We start from the raw sequence: 21001 nt of genomic DNA, 5'->3' as shown, positions 1-21001 counted from the left end.
CCTTGGAGGAGGAAGGCAGTAATCCTGCCGCCCTCTGCACCATTCAGATCCCCTGGGTCTGCCCATTTGCTCAAGGACAACCCGACCCAGGAAGAGGCTTGATCTTGGGAAGAGGGTGTTGGGGCCAAAGAAAAGAAGATACCGAGGGCCAGGGTTGCTACTGTCTTTAGCCAGGCTCTGGCCATTGGGGCACAGGCTCTCCTCCAAGGAGGGCGGTTGGGACCCTGGGGAGCCTCGTGACTAAATCCTACCCAACTCCACTATGCCTTCTCCCTGAAGACATCCAACATCTGACCAGTCAATGCTAATGTACCTCCACTGACAAGGACCTCCCTATCACTCCAACCCAGGCAAGACCTCAGCAAGCTTCTCCTTCCCTTAGCTGAAACTCACCTCCTTGGGGACATCAAGAGGAGCCCACTCTCTCGGGAGAAACCAACAGACCCAACTGGAGGGCATCTCCCTGACTCTTGTCAGTGCCACTGACCCTCCTCTTTCCTCCCAGACAGAACCCTTAGAACTCTGCCTCCTGTGGCTTCTTCATAATGCCTCATTTCCTCCCCCTCCTCTTGCCCTTCCAAAGCTCTCCAGACATGGTACCATGGTCTTAACTTTGGAAAGCCCTCTTCTTGTGTTTCCTGATCCCCTCAGTCCCCAGAGAAGGCAGAGTGGGAAGGTTTCTAGTCTCACTCTGGAAGACCAGAGAGGTAGAATAGTTTGCCCAAAGGCCCACAGGGAAGGGGTGCCTTCCAGGAGCAGCAAGTGCAAAGGCCCTGAGGTGGGAGTGTGCCTGGCATGTTGAGTGTGCCTACAAGGAGGCAAGTGTGGAGGCCATGGAGTGAGCAGAGGCTAGGGTGGGGGATAAGTTCAGAGAGGCACAGGGCCCAGATTGTGTAGGCCTTTTATAGGCCACTGTGAGGGACGGACCTGAAGCTTATGCAAGTTAAGGTGCTGTCCTTTTTTAAAATATCAAAATTACAAATAAAAGTTTGACTCAGGGCCTTGGAAGGAGCCTGGGCAAGTGAGGGGCCTGGATGGTAAATCTACCCTTGACTGGTGAGAAAGGTGGCTTTTGCCTGGAATGAGAGGGAGCCATAGGACAGTTTCGAGCAGAGGAGCTGCCTGACCGAATGAACCTTTGAATAGGATCTGCCTGGCTGCCAAGTGGAACATGAACTGGGGCAGAGTAGAGGAATTAGGACACTAATGAGCAACCCGAACCAGGTGGTTATGGCTGAGGGGCGGGCAGGGGTCAGATTCCAAAGGTGGAACCACCAAGATCTTCTGATGGGTAGAATGGGAGGCTCGAGAGAAGTCCGAAGGGTTGGTTGACCCTGAGGTTTTAGGCCTAATCCGGTTATCTCCAACTGGGGCAGGGAAGAAGCGTCATCATGGTAACTGGACCTCATACACTCAGGCCTCTAACTTCTCTATGATTTTCACCAACCCCGCTCTCCCCGCAAGGAGGCTGAGGCCAAAGTTTCATTCCTCCCACTTCACAAAGAAAACAATACTCTGGATACTCAGAGAGATAGAGCACCTTGCCCAAGGCCACACAGCCAATAAACGGCAGACCCTGGACTCAAACCCAGGTTTTACCAACTCCAAAATCAGTTATCTGTTCTCATACACCAGGACAAGCAAGGTTTGGCGACCCTAGTAGACTGTCGGGTGGGAGAGGGAGTTCCTTCAGATGAGGCGCAGGGGCCCTTGGGACCACTTCACACCTACCCCCAAAAAACCTGCAAAGAAAGCTCTCGGCACCCTATGCCATGCTCCCTCCTGACCCTGTTTCTGATCCACTGGCTGGGAGATCTCAGCTGCAATCTTGGGGAAATGTTTTCGGCATCGCTCAAGTTTTCTTAACACATTGACAAAGTAATGACTGCCTCCATCCATTTTACACATTTCCTAAAGGAGTTTCTGTATTAGGATGCAAAGCTGGTTTCTCTGACTTAGAGAAAACCTGAGATTCCTGGTTTAATCTAGATTTAATCTTCTAACAGATTTAGCCCCTATAAACAATCCATTGCATTTAAACTGACAATATCTCACAATAATCCATTTGGCTTGGATTGATATTTTTATTATTATCATTATGGATATGAAGGGCCCATCATTTGGGATGTTCAATTCTACTACCTAGAATGGCTCATGCCACTTTCTGCCTCCACTCCTCTCTTGGAGCCTTGACTTGTGAGTCTTTCACCATCTTGAGGCTTTGTTCTTTTCAAACCACACCTCTTAAACACCAGGAACAGAACCTGGCGGGCCAAGCTGAATAGGCTTTGTCCCCTCCAGCCCTCCCCCAGCCCCCTACTCCTGGCAAAACCTGCCAGCAGGAGCAGATATTTGATCCGTCATAGAGGCTATGATGTTACACTGCCCAGATGTTCAACTCACCGGACTGAAGGCTCAGGTTACAGATAATCAGGGCTGCTCTAGCCTACAGACCCCATGCCCACCCTATCCTCCCACCCTGAAGAGTCAGTTAGGATCAATGTCCCACGTGGCCAACTGAGATGGAGTATGTAGGACCTGCATGGGTCGGAGGCTCACAGAAATGACCCCTTTAGCGTCTTCACACCAGTGGCCTAGAAGGCACGTACTCTCAAAGCCCTCTAGGGCCTTTCAGAATGGACGATGCCCTCCCCCAGTCCTCAAACACCTTTATCTCCTTGCCCGCTAGGGCCCACTTCCTTTCTTTGTCAGTAGTTTTTTGTTTGTTTGTTTGTTTTTTACGGTACACGGGCCTCTCACCCTTGTGGCCTCTCCCGTTGCGGAGCACAGGCTCCGGACACGCAGGCTCAGCGGCCACGGCTCACGGGCCCAGCCGCTCCGCGGCATGTGGGATCTTCCCGGACCGGGGCACGAACCCGTGTCCCCTGCATCGGCAGGCGGACTCTCAACCACTGCGCCACCAGGGAAGCCTTCTTTGTCAGTAGTTTAAAGAGAATCTGGACAGAGCCTGGAAACACTCGACAAGAGAAACAGAACAAACGTGATCAATGTGGCTAGAATTTTCAGGCCACCAGAATGTGCCTGATTTCTCCCCCAATAAATTGGGGCTGCACTTTACAGCTACGGGAGTTGGGGAAGGAAGTTACAAATTCAGCATTAAAAAAAAATTTTTTTTCTGTTACGAGAATAAGGTCAGGCCTAAGAGACATATTATTGAGGAAGGGGAAGTGATGAAGGCCCACACTGCGTCCACAGAAATACAACAAAGCCCCTACCCTTTCCTGTTTAAAAGATCCCCCCGCCCTTGTCCAGGGAGTTAGTGAAAACTGTGCACATGACTTTGTAAAATGTGTGCTAAGATCTAGTCACAGCAGGTAATTCAAGACCAAGACCAGGCTGTAGCAAACTCTGGATTTAGCCCAGTCTAACCTGAGGACTTAGGGGGTCCTTTAACAGGACCGAGTGAGATGCTGGCTGTGTGACAGTGGTGGCCACCAACACTGGGTCAGAAAATGGCACAGAGAATGGTCAGCACCTGCCAGACACTCTCGTCCCCTGAAGGAGCAGCCAGATGCAGAAACTGGGCTCCCATTCCATATAGGAATTCCTAGGGCAGAACTGGAGGGGCCGTCCCTCTCACCTCACAGTCAGGGGGACTGAGGCCTGGAGTGGGGAGGTCGTCCCAGGGCTGACTTCTCCCCTCATCATGAAGCCACCTCCCACCTTAGACAGTCAGGGCTCAAAGCCAAGTTTGCCCAACACCCATACATGGCTGATGAGGACAGCAGGGAGCCCGGAATTCCCCAAGGCATGGGGAATAGGATGGGCAGCCTTTCAGACAGCTCTGGATCCTCGGGCAGGCCAAGAAACTCATCCTCCAAGTGCAGCAGTTTCCAAACTTTTGTATTTTTAGCAGCAGAAGCCATCCTTCAAACAAAACCTTATGCAAAACCTCAAGCTACAAAACAGATCAGGGGCAGCTCTCCCAAGCGAAGCCTGGGCCAGGCCCCAAGCTCCCCCTCCATCACCCAGGACTCCTTCCACGGGGCCCTATGTGGAGCTCAGTCCGAAACCCCAGACTCGGAGGCCTTGTAGCCCTGAAGCTGAAGCAGCCAGAGAGGGTGGGCTCTTACTTAAGACCCCTGGAGGGTGCGGCTGGTCTCCGAGACCTGGACGACTTCGTTCTCCACCAGGGCCTGGCTCCCATCCCCACTGAGCTGTCTCATGCGCAGGTTAATGGAGCCGTAGGTCTTCCTGGAGCCCCTGCCAGGGACGAAGTTCGGCCGGCGGTACAGCTCTCCCTTGCACAGGGAGACCATCAGCAGCACGGACAAGAGCATGCCGCCCACTGTGAGCAGCCCCAGGCCTGCAATGATGCACTTGTCCAGGTGTGAGCCCAGGCGCGCATAGTACATTTCTAGTCGTTCCATCTCCCGTGCTGACACTGTGTCCGGGTTGACACGGGCCTCTCGGGGGATGGTGTATGCAGTCACCACCAGGAGGATCCCGCTCACCAGGAAAACCAGAGCGGAAACAAAGCCGTAATCCACCGGGTGGCTCACAGGCTCCAGGCCTGGCCCCTCTTCTGAACGCAGGGACAGGTCGTCCCTCTGGGATCGGGGCCATGAGGGGACGCCCTCAGGGGGGCTGGGGGAGCTGCCCAGTCTGGCATCCCTAGGGTTCTGGAAATGAGTCTCGCGCTCCTCCGAAAAGAAGCAGGCATTCTCCACACCCGCCCTGCGTGGGGCCGCTGGACCCAGAGGAGCTGGTCTCCCTGGGGCCTGGGGACCATTACTCAGTGTCTTCAGTTCCAGACCAGGGGAAGATGCCATTGGGAAGGCGGGCCCCAGCTCATCCCTTGGCCGCTTGGCAGCTAGAAGAGAAAACAGAAAGTCAGTGGAATTTAGCGAACCTCTACTGAGAGCCTGCTGGTGCCAGACATCACAGAAGGCCCCGAGAGATGTGAAGGTGAGTCAGGCCCAGTTTCCACCGGGGAGGAGGGGGAGCCCGCCAGCCAGAGGGGGAGGCAGGGGATAAGATAATGACAGAGCAGTGAGACCCAATCCGCGCTAGGATCCTGCTTCACCACTGGCGGGCGTGTGGCTTTGGGCAATTCCCGTATCGTCTCTGGGCCTGTTTCCCTCTGTATTAAATGACAGTAATACTACCACTCCATATTTAACAGGACTGATACAGGGATTGAGTTAATCCATATAAAGTGCTCAGAACAGTAAGGACTCAGTAAGTATCAGCAACGAGCTATTATGATGGAGGAAATTTAAATACAGTAGATAGGTTCTAATCCCAGCGTCACCACTTGAGCTTTGGCAAGTGAGGTGACCTTTCTAGACTCAATTTTCTCATCTGTTAAATGTGAATAAGCCAAATGTCTCCCTCATAGGGATGATGTGAGGATTTCATAAAATAAGGCATTTAAGGCCCCTGCCAGTTCAATTAATGGACGCTGTTGTGATGAAGTGAGAATGACTGGGGCAGGGGAAGGGGTAGAGATGAAGGTGGTCGTAAGAGCAAAAGGAGAAAGTTAGGGAAGCTTCTAGGAGTTGGTGGCATTTGAGCCAAACCTCGGAGGATGAGTGGGAAATCCCCCAGCACTGAGAGGGGACAAGGGCATTCTGGAGAGGGAGAAGGGGTGCCTTGAGGTCAGCTGGGACCGGCTCACTAAGGACTCTGAAAACCAGGCCAAGGAGCCAGGGAGGCGAGGCGTTGGGGATGGGAGGGCTAACACGGCCTAGGTTTTGGAAAGCTCTCTCTGGCTGCTGCATGGAGGACAGACAGGATGGGGAAGGAGGGGAGTGGAGGCCAGGGGTCCAGGGAGGAACCCAGTGTGGTCAGGGGAGACATGGAAGCTGAGAGGGCAAAGAGAAAGGAGCATATCTGAGAGCCATGACTGAGGTCAAGGCCAAATGCCTTTATGTAAATAGAAGATGGGAGGACCTGGATGCAGACCACAGAAGGGGAGCTGGGAGAGGAGCGGGTAAGGGGGTACTCTCTGCTCAAAGAGGAGACACCCTACCCAAGTACCTGAATACACACCCACACAGACAGACAGCACACGTGCCAAAGGATACCAGCTTACAGCCCATGGGCCATATTTGGCTCATAGAAGTTCTGCTTTTTTTTGTTTCTGGTCTGTTCATCTGGTTTTTGGTGAAGCAGTTGCCAATATATAAAAAGCAAAAGATTTTACACTTTATTTATTTTTTAACTAGGTCTTTATTGGAGTATAATTGCTTCACTATACTGTGTTAGTTTCTGTTGCACAACAAAGCCAATCAGCCATATGCCTACACATGCCCCATATCCCCTCTCTCCTGAGCCTCCCTCCCATCCTCCCTATGCTACCCCTGTAGGTCATCGCAAAGCACCGAACTGATCTCCCTGTGCTATGCTGCTGCTTCCCACCAGCCAACTATTTTACATTTAGTGTATGTATGTCGATGCTACTCTCACTTCGCCCCAGCTTCGCCCTCCCACCCCATGTCCTCAAGTCCATTCTCTATGTCTACCTCTTTATTCCTGCCCTGCAACTAGGTTCATCAGTACCCCCCTTTTTTTTTTTTATAAATTTATTTATTTTTGGCTGCGTTGAGACTTCACTGCTGTGTGTGGGCTTTCTCTAGTTGCAGTGAGCAGGGGCTACTCTTTGTTGTGGTGCGCGGGCTGCTCATTGCGGTGGCGTCTCTTGTTGCGGAGCACGGGCTCTGGAGTACAGGCTCAGTAGTTGTGGCGCACGGGCTTAGTTGCTCCGCGGCATGTGGGATCTTCCTGGACCAGGGCTCGAACCCGTGTCCCCTCCATTGGCAGGCGGATTCTTAACCACTGCGCCACCAGGAAAGCCCACCCCCCTTTTTCTTTTTTTAGATTCCATATATATGCGTTAGCATACAGTATTTGTTTTTCTCTTTCTGATTTACTTCACTCTGTATGACAGACTCTAGTCCATGCACCTCACTACAAATAACTCAATTTCGTTTCTTTTTATGGCTGAGTAATATTCCATCGTATATATGTGCCAAATCTTCTTTATCCATTCATCTGTCGATGGACATTTAGGTTGGTCCCATGTCCTGGCTATTGTACATAGTGCTGCAGTGAACATTTTACACTTTAAACCTTGGATGCCTGGCTTCTCTTGTAAAAGGAAAGAATCTGACCACCCTAGCCCCCATTCCCTCACAGCCACACTCAGCTGGAGCTGATGATGGAGTCCTCCCTCAGGCAGATCTGGTGCTCCCTCTACAGGCCCCACCTGGCATGTAGAACTCCTGATCCCACAGCAGAACTACCCCATTCCCCCTGCACACTGATGTACTGTGGGTACATACACCACAGACCCAAGTCGCCACACTGCACAGAGACCCACAGGTGCAGAGTGGCTCGTATGCCCTAGTGTGTCTACACACACGTACACAGGATTCTAGACCTTTCTCTGCATTTGTGTGCCTGAATTTATTCTCCAGTTCTCTGTGCTTCAGCGTGTGTGTGTGTGTGTGTGTGTGTGTGTGTGTGTGTGTGTGAGAGAGAGAGAGAGAGAGAGAGAGAGAGAGAGGATATAAGCAAATGAATGAAGTGAAAATGAATGGACTGAATGAAATTTAAAGAGCCTCAGGGCAGGAAGGCTCGATCTTTCTGATCTTCCTTCCAACATGGGCCTGCATCAGACACCTCCTCTTAGCACACACAGGGCCTTTCATCTGAGTACAAAGCCTGTTTCCACTTACAACCCATCTCTATGACCATGTCCCTTTTTCCTGAGTTCCAATTTAATAAATGTTTACTGAGCACCTACACTCCCTGCTGGGCCCTACTGCAGGCACTTCACTCAGAAGTATTGTGTATAACCCCCACGAGCCCCACGAGCAGATATTACTATCTCCATTTTAGAAAATGTGGCCAGGATCCCGTGGCATGCATGTGGGGGCCAGGAGTTGAAAGCAGGTTCCCCAAGAATCGTTATCACTTAAAAGCCTGCAAACCCACACACTCTTGTACCAGTGGCATCATTCTGCCCTCCTTCCCTGGTCTTCCAGGCCTCATTTGTAGATTCTCTACTTTATCCCACTGTTTAACATCAACCATGAGCAGCTTGAGGGCAGGGATATGTCTGGGTCCGCAGCCCCCTGCACAGGGCTTGGAACACAGCCAGCCCTCAGGAGTGGTTTGGCAACCTGCCCAGGCAGACAATCCTTCCCACACACAGGGTGGGGAGTGCCTACTCAGGGCCAGGCTCTGCCCAGACTGCTCCCACTTTCCAGTAAACCAAGAGGAGAGGTGTGTTCACTGGCTTTTCTTACTTTTGGCACCAAAAGCATTTTCCTGAGTGCCCAGCCAGTAACAGGGACTGGCAGTGACCACTCCTGCCCAGTTGGTGTCCAGATGTGGTCCCCCAGCCATGTCTTAAGCATCCTCCATAGAACTCAGCCCCTGGAGTGGCCCAGGAACCCCCTTCCCAGACCAACACATTGATGCTTCCATATCCCAGAAAAAAACCAGGACACCCAAATTCTTGGAGCAGGGCTCTTTCACTTGGCAGGAACCCAAAACTTTTTCCTTAGGATGCCAGCAGAGTTAGGAAGAGGGTGGAGGAAAAGGAGGTTCCCTATTACCTAGAGTTGCTATGTATCTGACACACAGGTTCAGAGATGCCCACCACTTACAAGGGCATGCCCAGCAAATTATCCAAAACATAAGCATAAACAGACAAGCTGACAATGATGCTGGTGTCCACTGCTCACACCCCGCAACTGTACCAGTAACACTCAAGTTTCATCTGCAGTCCAACAGGACCTGAAAAGCACACCCCAGTTCCACACTTATACCCCCAGGGGCCTTTTCCACATGCAACATTCACAGACATGGGAAGCCACGCAGTGTGAGCCATAGATCCATAGACCACATTGGTACCCACATCCCAGCAAGGGAGAGAGCTGGTTACACACACACACACACACACACACACACACACACACACACAGAGTTTACTACCCTCAGGACTGCTAAGATCCACCAAGATCCCCCCAGGCCCAGCACCCCACCCACTGGTGTGCACTAACACGCGGGGAGACAGACGCACAGCGGGAGTGGGTAAGCTTCACAAAACCCAATCGATAGACACACGCACGAGTTGTACACAAAGCCTCGGGCGCTCAGATATGTCCACGCTGTTATACCCAAAGTTCCGCGCAGAAAGCCCCAGCACCCCGACTGCCCGCCGCACCCGCGCGCCCGCCAGCCCGCAGCTCACACCCCCTGCTCCTGCCCTTGACCACAAACGCCGCTGGGCCGGGCCAGGCCGGACCGGGCAGAGCGGCGCCGGTGGCCAGGCGGCCAGGCGGCCCACGAAGGCCAGGATCTGCGAGGACAGGCGTGCGTCCGGGTCGCCTCGCCTCGTGTCCTTCGGCCGGGCCGCGAGGTCAGGCTAGCTCTCCTTGGCCGCCCCTCGCCGCCTCGGGCCCTCGGTCTCCCGCCGCCCCTCGCAGTCCCCTTTTCGCGTGCGTACCTGTGCCGGGCCTCCCTCACTGCCTCCCCACGCGGGAGGCGAGGGCGCCGGGCAACGGCGAGGGCGCGTCCTCCCAGTGCGCCTCCCCGCAGCCGGTGCCCGCCCGCCGGTGTCTGTGCTGCGGCGCAGCCCGGGAGAGAGCGGGCCCGGCCGCCGCCTCCTCCTCGCCCTCCCCGGCTCCCGCCCCCTTCCCGGCCGGGCCGGGCCGGGCCGGGTCCGGCCCGGAGACGCTGCCGCGGCGCACTTACCTGCTCGCTCCGCGCGGGGCTGTACCGAGGCGGCCACGGCCTCTGAGAGCTCCGGGGAGGGAGGACGGAGAAGGGGCGGGAGCCGGGGATCGCCGAGCGCAGCGGATCGGGCTCCGCCCGCGGCCGGCGAGGGCGCCGGGAGAGTTAGCGCGGGGAGGTACTGGGAGGAGGGTAACGGACTAGGGTGAGAGTGGGGGGACACGGATCCATCCTCCTGCCCTCCCCACCCCTGGGGCAGATCCGTTTCGCCAGCACCTGGGCTTAGGGAACTGAAGCCTTCATCCCGTGGTGCCTGGGCGCAGCGGCGAGGCGCGGGGGTGAGTGCCGAAAGAGACCCCTCCCTCGGCCGCCGGCCTCGCCCCTCGGCTGGGGAGCCCCTACTGCGCCAAGCCCCCACTCTTCCTCCGCTCCTCACGCCCTCCCACACACACAGCCCTCAGGTTGGACCCAGGGTTCTCTCCGAGGTCCTTAGGTCGGGATAGTCTTCTCTGGCGTTTGTGGCTCCGTGGCTCAAGGGCGCCACCTGAAGGCTGAAAGGAAGCCTCTGAAGACCACCCCTCACCCCCAAACACAGACGCGCGCGCGCGCGCGCACTCCTCCTTTTCCCCTGCTCTTCTTTTTTTGTGGTCCACTGAGGTACACAGCCCAAGACGGGTGTTATCTTGGAGGATTACCAATGGCCACACACCCCTTCTTCCTCCAAGGCCCAGCTGTAGTGCCCCCTCCCCTGGGAAGCCTAGCTCGATGCCCCACACACTCCCTCGCCCCAGGGGCCCCTACAGCTGCGCTCTTTGCCTGCGTTATTGTCCTTATTTCTGAGAGTTGTGATTTTCAGTAAGTGCCAGCATCCCTCATCAGACTGGCACCTCCTGGAGAACAGGGCCCCTGTCTGATCCCCCCCAGAGCCCAGCGGTGGGTTTGGGTGAGCAGGTGTTGAGTAGGGCAGATTCCACTATTTCTCTCCGTTAAAGGGCTCAGATTAAGGTGAGTCAGTGAGATGCCTAGAGCACAAAAGTTAAGGAGACTCTCCCTCTTTGGGGGCCCAGGTGAAGCCCAGAGAGGAGGTCCGTGTGAAGATCATGGGGTTTCCGGAAGTCTCCGTGGCCAGCTCACTCTCGTGGCCTCTGGTAAGTCCTCCCGCCTCTCTGAGCCTCAGTGTTCGCCTCTGCCAATGGAATCATGAAAATGCAGACTCCAGGAGCTTTGGGAGGGTCAGCAGAGGTCAGCCATCTGGAAGGACAGGCAGATGGGGATGCCCTGTCCTGGCTCCTCAGCCACCTCATGTGAGAACCTGACATGTCCTGCTCCAAAGGCCCGTGCCATCCTTGACGAGGAGGACAGTGGAGGCCGTCCTGGAGGCCAGGTGCCCAGGCCTTTGAGGCCAGTGTGACAGAGACCAGGGCAGGACCTCCAGGGATGGGAGGGCTTCGGTCTCTTCCTGCCTTCCAGAAGCCTGGCCTATTGTTAGGGACCTCAAAAGGAGCTGGCTGTGGCACCAGACTCCCGAGAGAATCCCAGCTCCACCATTCATGGGTGTGTGGCCTTGTCCCCTCTCAGAGCTCAGTTTCCTCATCTGTTTAATGGACTTAGTAAGGGTTATAGGGATTATATGTGATACTCCCTGTAAAGCGTGCACAGTTCCCTCCCTCAGCCCTGCCTCAGAGCCTTTGCCTTTGCTGTTCCTTCTGCCTGGGACACGCTTCTTCCTGAGACCCCCAGAGCTCGCCCTCACTTCCTTCACGTCTTTGCTCAAATGTCACCTTCTCAGAGATACCTTCCTACATCATCCTTTTAAAACTAGCAGTGCCCCAGCACCCTTTGCTCCTTAACTCTGAATTTTTCTCCATAGCATTTATCAACTCCTGACAGTGGCTTATTTCTTTCTTTATTGTCACCACCACTAAAATATGTGTCAAGAGGCAGAAGCTTTGCCTGTTTCCCTCCCTCCTGTATCCCCAGACACTAGAAAAGGAGCCAACACATAGGAGGCCCTTGGTAAATATTTATCGAATAAAGAATAGAGAAAATGAGCAAATATTTATTGAGTTCCTATTATATACTGATTAATTAGGTAGACTTCATCCCTACCCTCTAGAAGTTTGTATTCCAGTGGGAGAAAAGGATAAGTAAATGTAACACTGCCACAGAGCAAAGGTACATGGTGCTGTTCAAGCTTTCAGCAAGGTGCTGACCTAGTCAGGGAGATGGGGATGGCTCCTGGCTCCCCTGCAGAAGTGAGGACTGAGCCGAGATTGAAAGGATGAATAGGAGGCAACTAGGTAAAGACAGCAGGAAGAGAGGCCCAGCAGAGGGACTGGCATGTGCAAGGGCCCTGGGGTAGAAGAGAGTATGGTGAGTGTGAGGCTTGACGGAGACCAGGGTGGTTGCCCTGAAGGGCTCAATAAGAAACGTTGGAGATAAGGCTGGACTGTCAGTGAGCCAGGTCACTGAGAATCCTTGTAAGCCAAGCAGGTGGTTCTTTATCCCCAGAGCAGTGGGGAGTCATTGATCAGTGTGAGTAAAGAGTTAACACGCTTTTCCTCTTCTGCATGAGAATTTGACCTTTGGTTAACTGTCTAGCTCTGTTTCCTTGGAAACAGATAAACATATATCACTCTGTTACTAGGCAACATTGCTATGATAAAAATGACCCCAAGGAGGAGCCTCGAATGATCCATGTGGTAATGGATTAGAATTGGAGATAGCTGTATGAACTCATGTTTAGCATAATATTGATGCCGATGAGTACATATTTATGATACATGTGATAGATAACTATAAATGTATATATACACAAGTCAGTATACACTATATTTCCTTTCTCTGTCAGCTGCGAGGACCTAGCTGCGTGACACTGCATAGCAACAAGCGCACCTGGTTCCCATATCTTGGTTCCTAATACCGCTCTCCAATAAAAGGAACCAGGGAGAAATGGCTGATTCTAGGACTGAAGCAGGAAATGTACAACACAAGCCTGGAGTATCTGATAGTGCCAGAAAGTAAGGAAGGAACAAACCACACGCACACACACAATGATGGGGGTATGTCAAAGGACATAGGGGCTGACTAAAAGAGCTCCTACTAGCCAAAGTTAGAAAAATTTGATCCAAAAAAAATATTGGATTGTAACCTAAAATATGATAAATGAAAAAATGGGGGGAAAAGAGAAATCTCTGATGCAGAATTCCAAATATTCCATCCTCAAGGAAGCAACATAACACCCCAATTCTGTTTTTTCTTTAGACTCCTGGGTAGAGATTTTTTATACAATTTTTAAATGTTACATTCCATTTACAGTTATTATAAAATATTGGCTGTATTCCCCCGGGTTGTACAATACATTCTTGTAGCCTATCTAACACACAATAGTTTGTACCTCCCACCCCTCCACCTCTGTATCGTCCCTCCCCTCCCCCCACTGGTAACCACTAGTTCATTCTCTATTATTTGTGATTAACTCCCCAATTCTTAAGTGTGGGCAGAGCATAGTGCCTTTCAGAGAGTACAGTATGGGAGGGGGGGTGGAGATAATTTTGTAGTGGAGAAACTGACAAACCTGATTACCTCAGCCAGGGGATCAAAGTCAACATCAAGAGTCAAATTATGTTAATAGTATGTATCCTTGATATGGTGTGATGGGAATGGCACTTTACCTCTGTGATCTCTCTCACAAAACCCATTACCCCAGTCTAACCAGGAGATAAACACCACACAAATCCCAACTGAGGGACATTTTACAAAATACCTGACCTCAGAACTGTCGAAACAAGGAAAGTCTGAGAAACTGTCACAGCCAAGAGGGGCCTTAAAGATGCATGACGGCTAAATGTACTATGGTGTCCTGGATGAGATCCTGGAATAGGAAAAAAGGACATTAGGTAAATACTAAGGAAATCTGAACAAAGTGTGGACTTTAGCTAATAATAATGGATCAATATTGGTTCATTAATTATAACAAATTTGTCATACTAATATAAGGCGTTAATAATAGAAAAATTAGGTATGGGTATATGGGAACTCTTTGTGCTACCTTCCCAATTTTTCTGTAAATCTAAAACTGTTCTAAAAACTAAAGGGTTTTTTGTTTCTTAAAGACCCCTGATTGGTAAATTACATCTGGGATGAGAGGAACTGTAAATACCTGGTGGGAAATCATATTTTGGGCTTCATGAGCATGGTGACTCCTGTACTTGGGCAGGTACAAAGGTATCAGCTCCCACGGGACATGAAGCTTTTAAGCCACGATGACTCCTGCACCCACCAGCTGGGGATTCATCTCCTTGAACCTGTGCTGTACCGCTCTGGTACACATGCAGCAAGGACTCCCCCGCTGAGAGGGGGAGTTGAGTGCCCGTGCTGACATTGAGTGCCATTCTACAAGCTGAGGTTCCTGTCTTACATCCATCAGAGTATGTCAATGCCAAGTATGGCTTGTGGTCATCTGTTGAGTCTGAGCGTGTAGTTGAACCTAAGAAGACTCCTTGTGGACCTTGCAGTGGGTGATAAGCAGGAGAATGACGTGATCAGATTTGCATTTTGAAAACATTCTCCCTCTGGCTGCTCCCAGGTGCAAGGGGACAAGAGAGAAAGCAGAGACCATCAGGAGGTTATTGTGGTCATGTTGGCATGTGATAAGTCCTCAATCAATGCGCTGCAGTTATGTATCTATGAGACGTGTGGGTCTGTGAGAGAATGTTCTTGTAGAATATTAGAATATCACTTAATCCAGAATTTTCCAAAGGGTATGGCACATGACATGATTTCTTGGTGTTATATAGATAAATGTGTTTGGTTATCTATGGCTGCACCCCAAAATTTATCAGCTTAAAAGAAAATTATTTATTTGCTCAGTTTTGCAGTTTGGGCTGGATTTGGTGGGGACAGCTCAATTCTTCTCTACATGGTGTCAGCTAGGGTGATACAAACAGCTGGGAACTGGCTGTGGGTTCTTCTATTATCTACCACACTCTCCAGGTGGCTAGCGTGGGCTTCCTTATACAATGGTGGTCTCAAGATAGTCAGAGTTTTTATGGCACTCAACTTTCCCAGAGTACAAAAGCAGAAGCTCTTGGAGCTTCCTAAAGCTGAGGGAACAGTCACAATGTCACTTCTGCTGCATTCTATTGCTTTAGTGAATGTCACAGGCCAGCCCAGAGTCAAGGGGAGGGGTCTACATAAGTGTATGAATACTGAGAGGCATGGATCACTGGAGGCAGTAACAGTCTCCCACCATCTATCCTGTATCTATATACACACACCCCCATACGTATATGTATTCATTTTAATGGTTAGGTATTTATTTTATTCTAATGTGTTTTAGAAAAAGAGATAACTAGCTCAGGAAACTAAAGATATCATGGAAATATTGCTTAGAATGAGGACAGAAAAATATATGAGTCTATATGAAGTTGGAGCAACATATTCTGCTGGTTTCCCCCACTATACACTCTCCTTTTCTTCTACTGGGATAGACTTGTTGACCGATAGCTAGCACAGTGCAATCAGAATAAGAATTTCATTTCCCAGCCTCCCTTGCAGTTATGTATGAACAAGTAGGCAATGAGCCATTATTCATCATCAGAGGAGAAGGTGTGGGCAAAATGTATTAAGTGTTCTTAAAGGAAGGGGATGTGCCCTCCTTCTCCCCTTTTGTCATTCCTGCTGCCAGGATGCAGACCTGATGGCTGGAGCTGGAGCAGTAGTCTTGGACCATGAGCTGGAAGCATGTTAGGATGGGGGAGCAAAAAAGTTGAAGGAATCTAGATCCCAGATGACCATGGAAACACCAGCCTGGGATAGTTTCCCACACTTTTTTTTTTTTTTGCAGTACGCGGGCCTCTCACTGCTGCGGCCTCTCCCGTTGCGGAGCACAGGCTCTGGACACGCAGGCTCAGCGGCCATGGCTCACAGGCCCAGCCCCTCCATGGCATGTGGGATCCTCCCGGACCGGGGCACGAACCCGTGTCCCCTGCACGGCAGGTGGACCCCCAACCACCGCGCCACCAGGGAAGCCCTTCCCATACTTTTATTTGTTAGAGAATAAACTCTTATATAAGCTACTATTACCTGGAATTTTCTGTCACTCAGAAGAGTTTTCCTATCTAATATGATCGGTTTAAAGACAAATACAAGTAAGTCAAAGTAGAGGTGGTAGGCAAAACCGAGAAGGAGGTACGTGAGTAGCTGAAGTTTGAAAAATACAGATCCAATCTGACCTCCTGTGTTCCAGGTGAGAAAACTCTGAATACAGCCTTCAGTGTGTCCAAAAGTGTCATATGAAAGAATAACCCAGGCAAACTTAAAGTTTCACTAGGGGAAGAAAGGGGGAGAAAGGAAAAGTATTCCTGGAGGAGGGAATAACTCTTTTAACAGGCTCAAGGATGAAGTAATAGTAATGAATTACTTGTGTGTTTATTTTAATTGACAAGCACTTATGTAGCCCTCTCCAAATGCCAGGCAATATTCTAAGTGCTGTACAAACATTAACTCACTTAATTATCGTAACCACCTGTCATGCAGGTGCTATGATTATCTCCATTTTAAGATGAGGAAGTGGAGGCAAGAGTGGTTAATAACTTGCCCAAGGTCACACAGCCAGTTTACGACATTTCTGGGATTCAAATCCAGACCCCAACTAAGTGTTGATAGCCACTATCTGAGTTCCATCATAATTTTCAAAGCATGTGCAAAATTCCTGAGCTCTTAATGGTTAATGTTATTCTCCCCACTCTCCCCCCCCCCTTTTTTTTTTTTTGGCCCGAGCCACAAGGCTTGCAGGATCTTAGTTCCCCAACCAGGGATTGAACCCAGACCACAGCAGTGAAAGCGCCGAGTCTTAACCAGTGGACTGCCAGGGAATTCCTAATCCCCTTTCTTGCATTTAGGAAAATTGAATGCCAAAGAGAGGAGATTGCTCTGTAGCCACACTGAGGGGTAGTAGAAGTACAACCAGAACCAAGGGCCTGGACTTCCAGATGGATTTGGGAACCTCAGATAGACCTAAAGTCCCAGGGCTGATTGGCCACATGCCTAGTCTCCCTACCCCATTCAGTTTTATCTCCCACTCATTCACCTGGCGAGGGAATTGGGACTCACATCAACTGGGCAACTTGCCTCAGAGTCACACCCAAGGCTAGCTGCGGCCAAGAAACACTTTTCCCACAGTTGCACTCTGCTTCCAGAGTCTCCACCACCTCGTCAGGGTCAGAGGCTGTGCTTCCCTGACATAAGGACATAGGGTTGTGTACTGGGTACCCGGGCATGGGACAGGTGTGTATAGGATACACGTACACAGGGTGCCTGTGTACAGAGCAGAAGGGCTAGAATACCCGTATACAGGACACTCATGCACAGAAGAGGTGCACGGGACTCATGTGTACAGGGCACACAGGGATAGGATGTGTCATAGGTTGAGTTCCCCCAGAAGCAAACCTGAGACAAGAATTTGAGGGCAAGTGGTTTATCTGGGAGGTGGTTCCAGGAAGCACTGCAGAGGAGTGGGGAAGTTCGACACGGAACGGAAGGGAAGGCTTCCGATGTACCAGTGGGCAAGCCCATGGCTGCTGCAGGCAACTGGGACTCAGTCCTGCTGGACTGAGTATTGTCCCACCAGAGAGCTGAGGGAAGGGAGGTATTTATCTACCAACTCCTTTTTGCCAGCACGTCCAGCCTGTCCTCTGCACAGGTCAAGCACGTTCCTTAAGCAGAGAGTCAGATGTACTTTGCAGTAGGAAGCCCTGGGCACATATGGAGAAGGGGAATGTCAGGGGGATGTGGGTGGAGCTCTGGAAGCATTTGCTACAGGACACAGAGGTGCAGGGCATGTTCAGGACCCATGAGTACACAGATAAAGAGCACAGGCATAAGGCAAATGATCAGATTACCAGCCTTGCTGTCTGGGGTGAAGCGAGGGCCTGCTGGGAGCGGGGAAATAGCACAGAAGAAGAGGCAGTGTTGGGACCCCCAAGTCAACTGGTCCTCCATCCGTGTGCTCCAGCTGGCTGCTGTGATGGCATGAGCTTGCGTGGTAAGAAAGGTGGGCTTAAGGGCTCTCACAATGTGGAAGCTTCTCTCTGCTAAACTTCCGCCTTATTTGTATTTTACAAAGTGGGGATGAGGGCGAAGGTGCCCAGGATAAAAGAGGGACCGCCCTCAAGGCTGGGTAGGGCCCTAGATTAGGAGTTAGACACGGAGGCAGAGCTCAGTGAGATCACTGAGCCCACTTGCTGCATCCAAGAGATGGAAATAACTCTGCCCATGTGTCTCAGGGCAGGTCACCTACTACTCTTACACCTCGGGTTCCCTGTCTGTCCAGTGAGCATCACGGAAGTCCTCTCCCTGCTATGGACTTCACAGAGCTGTTGTGAGGAGCAGATCAGGTCACAAACAAGAAGACACTTGGAAGAGAATAAAATATATAGGTGGGGGGATTATGGAAGGGCCTGAGTGGGGGCAATCAAGGAACCTGGCTTCTCCCTCTAGCTCTGCTGCTATAGTTTTAGGATATTGGTTTGACTCCTGTAATAAAGAGGCCCAAAATGATAGTGCCTTTAATAAAACAGAATTCATTTCTCTTTCATGTAAAAGCATACACAGCAGTTAAGGCTGATACGGTGGCTTCACATGTCGCAGGAGACCTCAGTTCTTTCTATCTTGTTGCTCTGCCATCCTCCACCTGGTGGCCCAAGATGGCTACTCCAGCTCCAGCCCTTATGAGTATATTCCAGTCAGCAGAAGGAGAAGCAGGGGGAGGGGCAGGAATCCTCCTCCCTCCTTTTAAAGGCACAGCCCAGAAATTGCACACATCACGTCCATTCATATCCCACTGACCAGGATTTAATCATCTGACCACACTTCCCTGCCGGGGAGTCTAGGGATAGTCTTTTGCCATGTGTGAATGGGAGAAGGGATATTGAGGGACAACCTGCAATTCTTGCCACAGTTGCTGACTTGTTTGGGCAAAACTCACATCGCCATCTGAGCCGTGGTTCCTTCATCTGCAAATTTATTCACTAATCCATTCATTCATATATTCATTCATTCATATATATATTCCAGGTTTGTGATATAAAGTATGATTTTTGAACCACTTGATTGCTAATGAATTCTCCTACTAGCTGGACCATAAGCCCTGTGAGGTCAGGTGTGAGGTCTTTTTACTCAGCGCCATACCTCTGGCATCCAGGGCAGAGCCTCGTCTGGCACATGGAAGCCATATTACCAGCTGCCCGTGGATGATGCATGGATGGCCATTCTGGCTTTGATAATTGGTGAGGACATTTTTCCTCGCTGAGGAGTTTAAGTTCTTTCCTTTCCTAGGCCTCCTGGTTCCACCTCCCCTTCTCCCCATGTGCCAAGGCTTTCCAAGCCTATGAAATAAAACGTTCTCTGAGCCAGAATCGTGAGAGTAGGATTAAAAATAAATGAAAGTGTGTCAAAACAAGTTAACCACAAGAAATGTCTTCCCAGGATAATTCAGTGTTGGCACTGGAGGCAAAGAACAGAGCATCAGACTCTAATAGCCAAGCACTCCTATCAACACCACTCCTGTATTGGGCAGAGAACCTGCTGGGCTGCCCAGGATGGCAGCAGATGGCCTAGCCTGAGCCCCCGCTTGACCCTCCACCCTGGCAAGACAACAGGCAAGACCCTCCCACACAGGTCAGGGAGAACAGGTTCTAATTCCAACCCTGTTGCTTACCTGCTGGGATGATCCTAGGAAAATCTATGCCTCTTTAAGCCTCAGTTTCCTCACCTGTAAAAAAGGGTTAATAATAGGCTCTTAATCAACTATAAAATGCAGATAACAATGGTACCTACCTCGTAGGCAGAGGTTCCCAAATGTTCTCAGTTCATGGCATCCTTATCTTCTCTGTAATTTTTTCACAGTGCACCAGGCCCAAAGAAATGTCTAACAGTTGTTTGTTAAATTAGTTTCAAACAACTTAATAGTAGTTTGTACAGTATTCAACAGATATTAATTTATTTCCCTCAAATTTTAAAAATATTTTGCTGTGCCCCTGTGAGTTTTCTGAAGTGCCTCTGGGTGCCTTGGCACTCAGTTTGGGAACTGCAGTCACAAGGTTTTGAGGATGAGATGAAGTTGTGTTGTCAAGGGCTTATCACAATGCCTGGTCTGGAGTCAGAGAGCAGTAAATGTTAATTGTCCTAAATCATCCTCCAGTCTCTCTAGTCCTTTCTGTGTCTCCTGCCGCTGCCACCCAGCAACTCTTCCTGACTCCAGCTCCTGCCATCTCATGGTTTTTGCTTGCCGCCTTCCGTCTGGACCCCTCGGGGCCTGTGGCCCTGCTTCTGAACTAACTTCCTTTTCGTATAGAATCGCCATCCCCCCTTCTTCATTCCTCCCTAACTCCACACGTGGCACAATCTCTTCATAGGTGGAGTATACATTCTGGCCTCTTAATTTGGGGCTTGGCTGTGTGACTCACTTTGCTTACATGGCAAAAGTGACAGCTTGGGGCTTCCCTGGTGGCGCAGTGGTTGAGAGTCTGCCTACTGATGCAGGGGACACGGGTCCGTGCCCCAGTCCGGGAAGATCCCACATGCCGCGGAGTGGCTGGGCCCGAGCCATGGCCACTGGGCCTGCGCATCCAGAGCCTGTGCTCCGCAACGGGAGAAGCCACAACAGTGAGAGGCCCGCGTACCGCAAAAAAAAGTGACAGCTTGATCGTTCTGAGCCTAAGTCTCAAGAGGCCTCACGTGGTTCCACTTGCTCTCTATCCTCTGCCATTGCCAAGAGAAGAACTTGCCCCAGTAGCCCAGTGATTCTAGGAGGAGGACAAGAGACCCATGGCGAAGGCTCAAATCTGCAGACCTGAAGACCGATGCAGACCACCTTAGCCAAACCACAAACTCAAGAGCAAAAATAAACAGTTGTTGTTTGAAGGTATGGCGTTTTGGAGAGTTTCATTACACAGTAGTCTTGGATAATCCAACCCCTCTAACTGTGGCAAATTCAAATTCTCTGAGAGAAGGTCTGATTGGATCATTTGCTCACCACCCAGAACATAGCTGCTTTCACACCATCACCCACAAGCTGAGGGTCTCCCTCCTGTCCAGTCTGCAGGTGGCTCCCCTGGGCTGGGACACCCATTTCTGATCCAAGCAGTTGTCCCATAATTACATGGTCAAGTGACACAAAGCCTGGTGACCTGCCTGGAAGCAATCATTTCTGGCCCCTGTGCTCAGAAGTGGTGTGAGTGTGGTAAGCAGGAGATTCTTGGATCCTCTTTGGTTCTAAAGAGTAACAGCT

General features: G+C 50.9%; 1 protein-coding gene across 1 annotated transcript; it reads right to left on the bottom strand.

Moving 5' to 3' along the window:
- Positions 1 to 4094: 4094 nt before the first annotated feature.
- On the bottom strand, positions 4095 to 4826 carry TMEM74B (transmembrane protein 74B). Its single transcript, XM_065893626.1, has one exon. It carries the CDS (start codon positions 4791 to 4793, stop codon positions 4095 to 4097), a length of 699 nt encoding a protein of 232 aa, XP_065749698.1. The 5' UTR covers positions 4794 to 4826.
- Between the last annotated feature and the right edge of the window lie 16175 nt (positions 4827 to 21001).

Source organism: Phocoena phocoena, chromosome 15, assembly GCF_963924675.1.
Source record: "Phocoena phocoena chromosome 15, mPhoPho1.1, whole genome shotgun sequence".
Classification (NCBI taxonomy): Eukaryota; Metazoa; Chordata; class Mammalia; order Artiodactyla; family Phocoenidae; genus Phocoena; species Phocoena phocoena.
This window is presented reverse-complemented; position numbering and strand designations above follow the sequence as displayed.

Coding starts and splice junctions, on each gene's coding strand:
- TMEM74B (XM_065893626.1), bottom strand. CDS start 4,793: ATGGCATCTTCCCCTGGTCTGGAACTGAAGACACTGAGTAATGGTCCC.